At 44.2% G+C, this 801-nt stretch overlaps 1 protein-coding gene across 1 annotated transcript in view; it reads left to right on the top strand.

The window, feature by feature from the left end:
* Nucleotides 1-644: 644 nt before the first annotated feature.
* Nucleotides 645-801, top strand: part of kcnq5b (potassium voltage-gated channel, KQT-like subfamily, member 5b) — an 89,568-nt gene continuing 89,411 nt past the window's right edge. Inside the window, exon 1 of the mRNA XM_030779835.1 lies at nucleotides 645-801. This exon is cut by the window's right edge and continues 202 nt beyond it. Within this exon, the coding sequence (XP_030635695.1) occupies nucleotides 648-801 (154 nt within the window). The 5' untranslated portion in view covers nucleotides 645-647.

Below are 801 nucleotides of genomic sequence, written 5' to 3' on the forward strand. Positions count from 1 at the left end.
ACAGCGATCAGCTTATAACCGCGAGTAGTTTTTCTTTAATTTTCTGGAGCATTTAAGCCAACACTCATTTCAACACTGAGGTATTTAAAACATTGAATTAAGGGTAGTCACATTTAATCGGAGCAGTCAATTATCTGGTTTAATGATTAATTATTTGATTGATTATTTGCACTGAACTCCGAGAGGGCTGAGCTATTGAAAGTGACTTGAAGCCGATTTTTATTGAGCACACGGATTCTCCGCTACTTAATACAACCTGAGTAATCTACACAGGAAACGGGTTGAATTCTACCAAGGGTCCTCTGACTAGTCGTTTCAACTAATTCAGCGCTGTGGGCTTCTACACTGTTGGAGCGACGCCATAAATACTTTCTGTTTGCATGTTGGCGGCTACATAGAGTATTTACGACCAGCCAAGGAAAGAAGCGTAAGAGTCAGGCGGCAGTACTTTATAGGGTGAGAGAGCTGTTTATTAGTCTCTAATAAATAGAGTTTTATGAAGCACGGTTTCACTTGTTTCTCGCGGAGAACATATGTCTTATCAATAATTTTCAATTTATAGCCCCACAGTGCCTCCCTCAGTGTCATTCGGTACGCATGACACACGTGTCTGGAGCAGCGGTCTCTCAACAGGCGCGGGTGATGCCATGCCCCGCAACCACAGCGGAGATGAGGGCGGTTCTGGCCTCTGGATGAAGACTTCTCCTGGGCATCGCGTTGAGGGTTATGACTTGAAAGATGTGGAGTCTGGTGGCAGGATGATGAACAACAATACTTCTCGAGTGGAAGACGGTTTGTTGT

The sequence above is a fragment of the Chanos chanos genome, chromosome 7 (genome assembly GCF_902362185.1).
Source record: "Chanos chanos chromosome 7, fChaCha1.1, whole genome shotgun sequence".
Classification (NCBI taxonomy): Eukaryota; Metazoa; Chordata; class Actinopteri; order Gonorynchiformes; family Chanidae; genus Chanos; species Chanos chanos.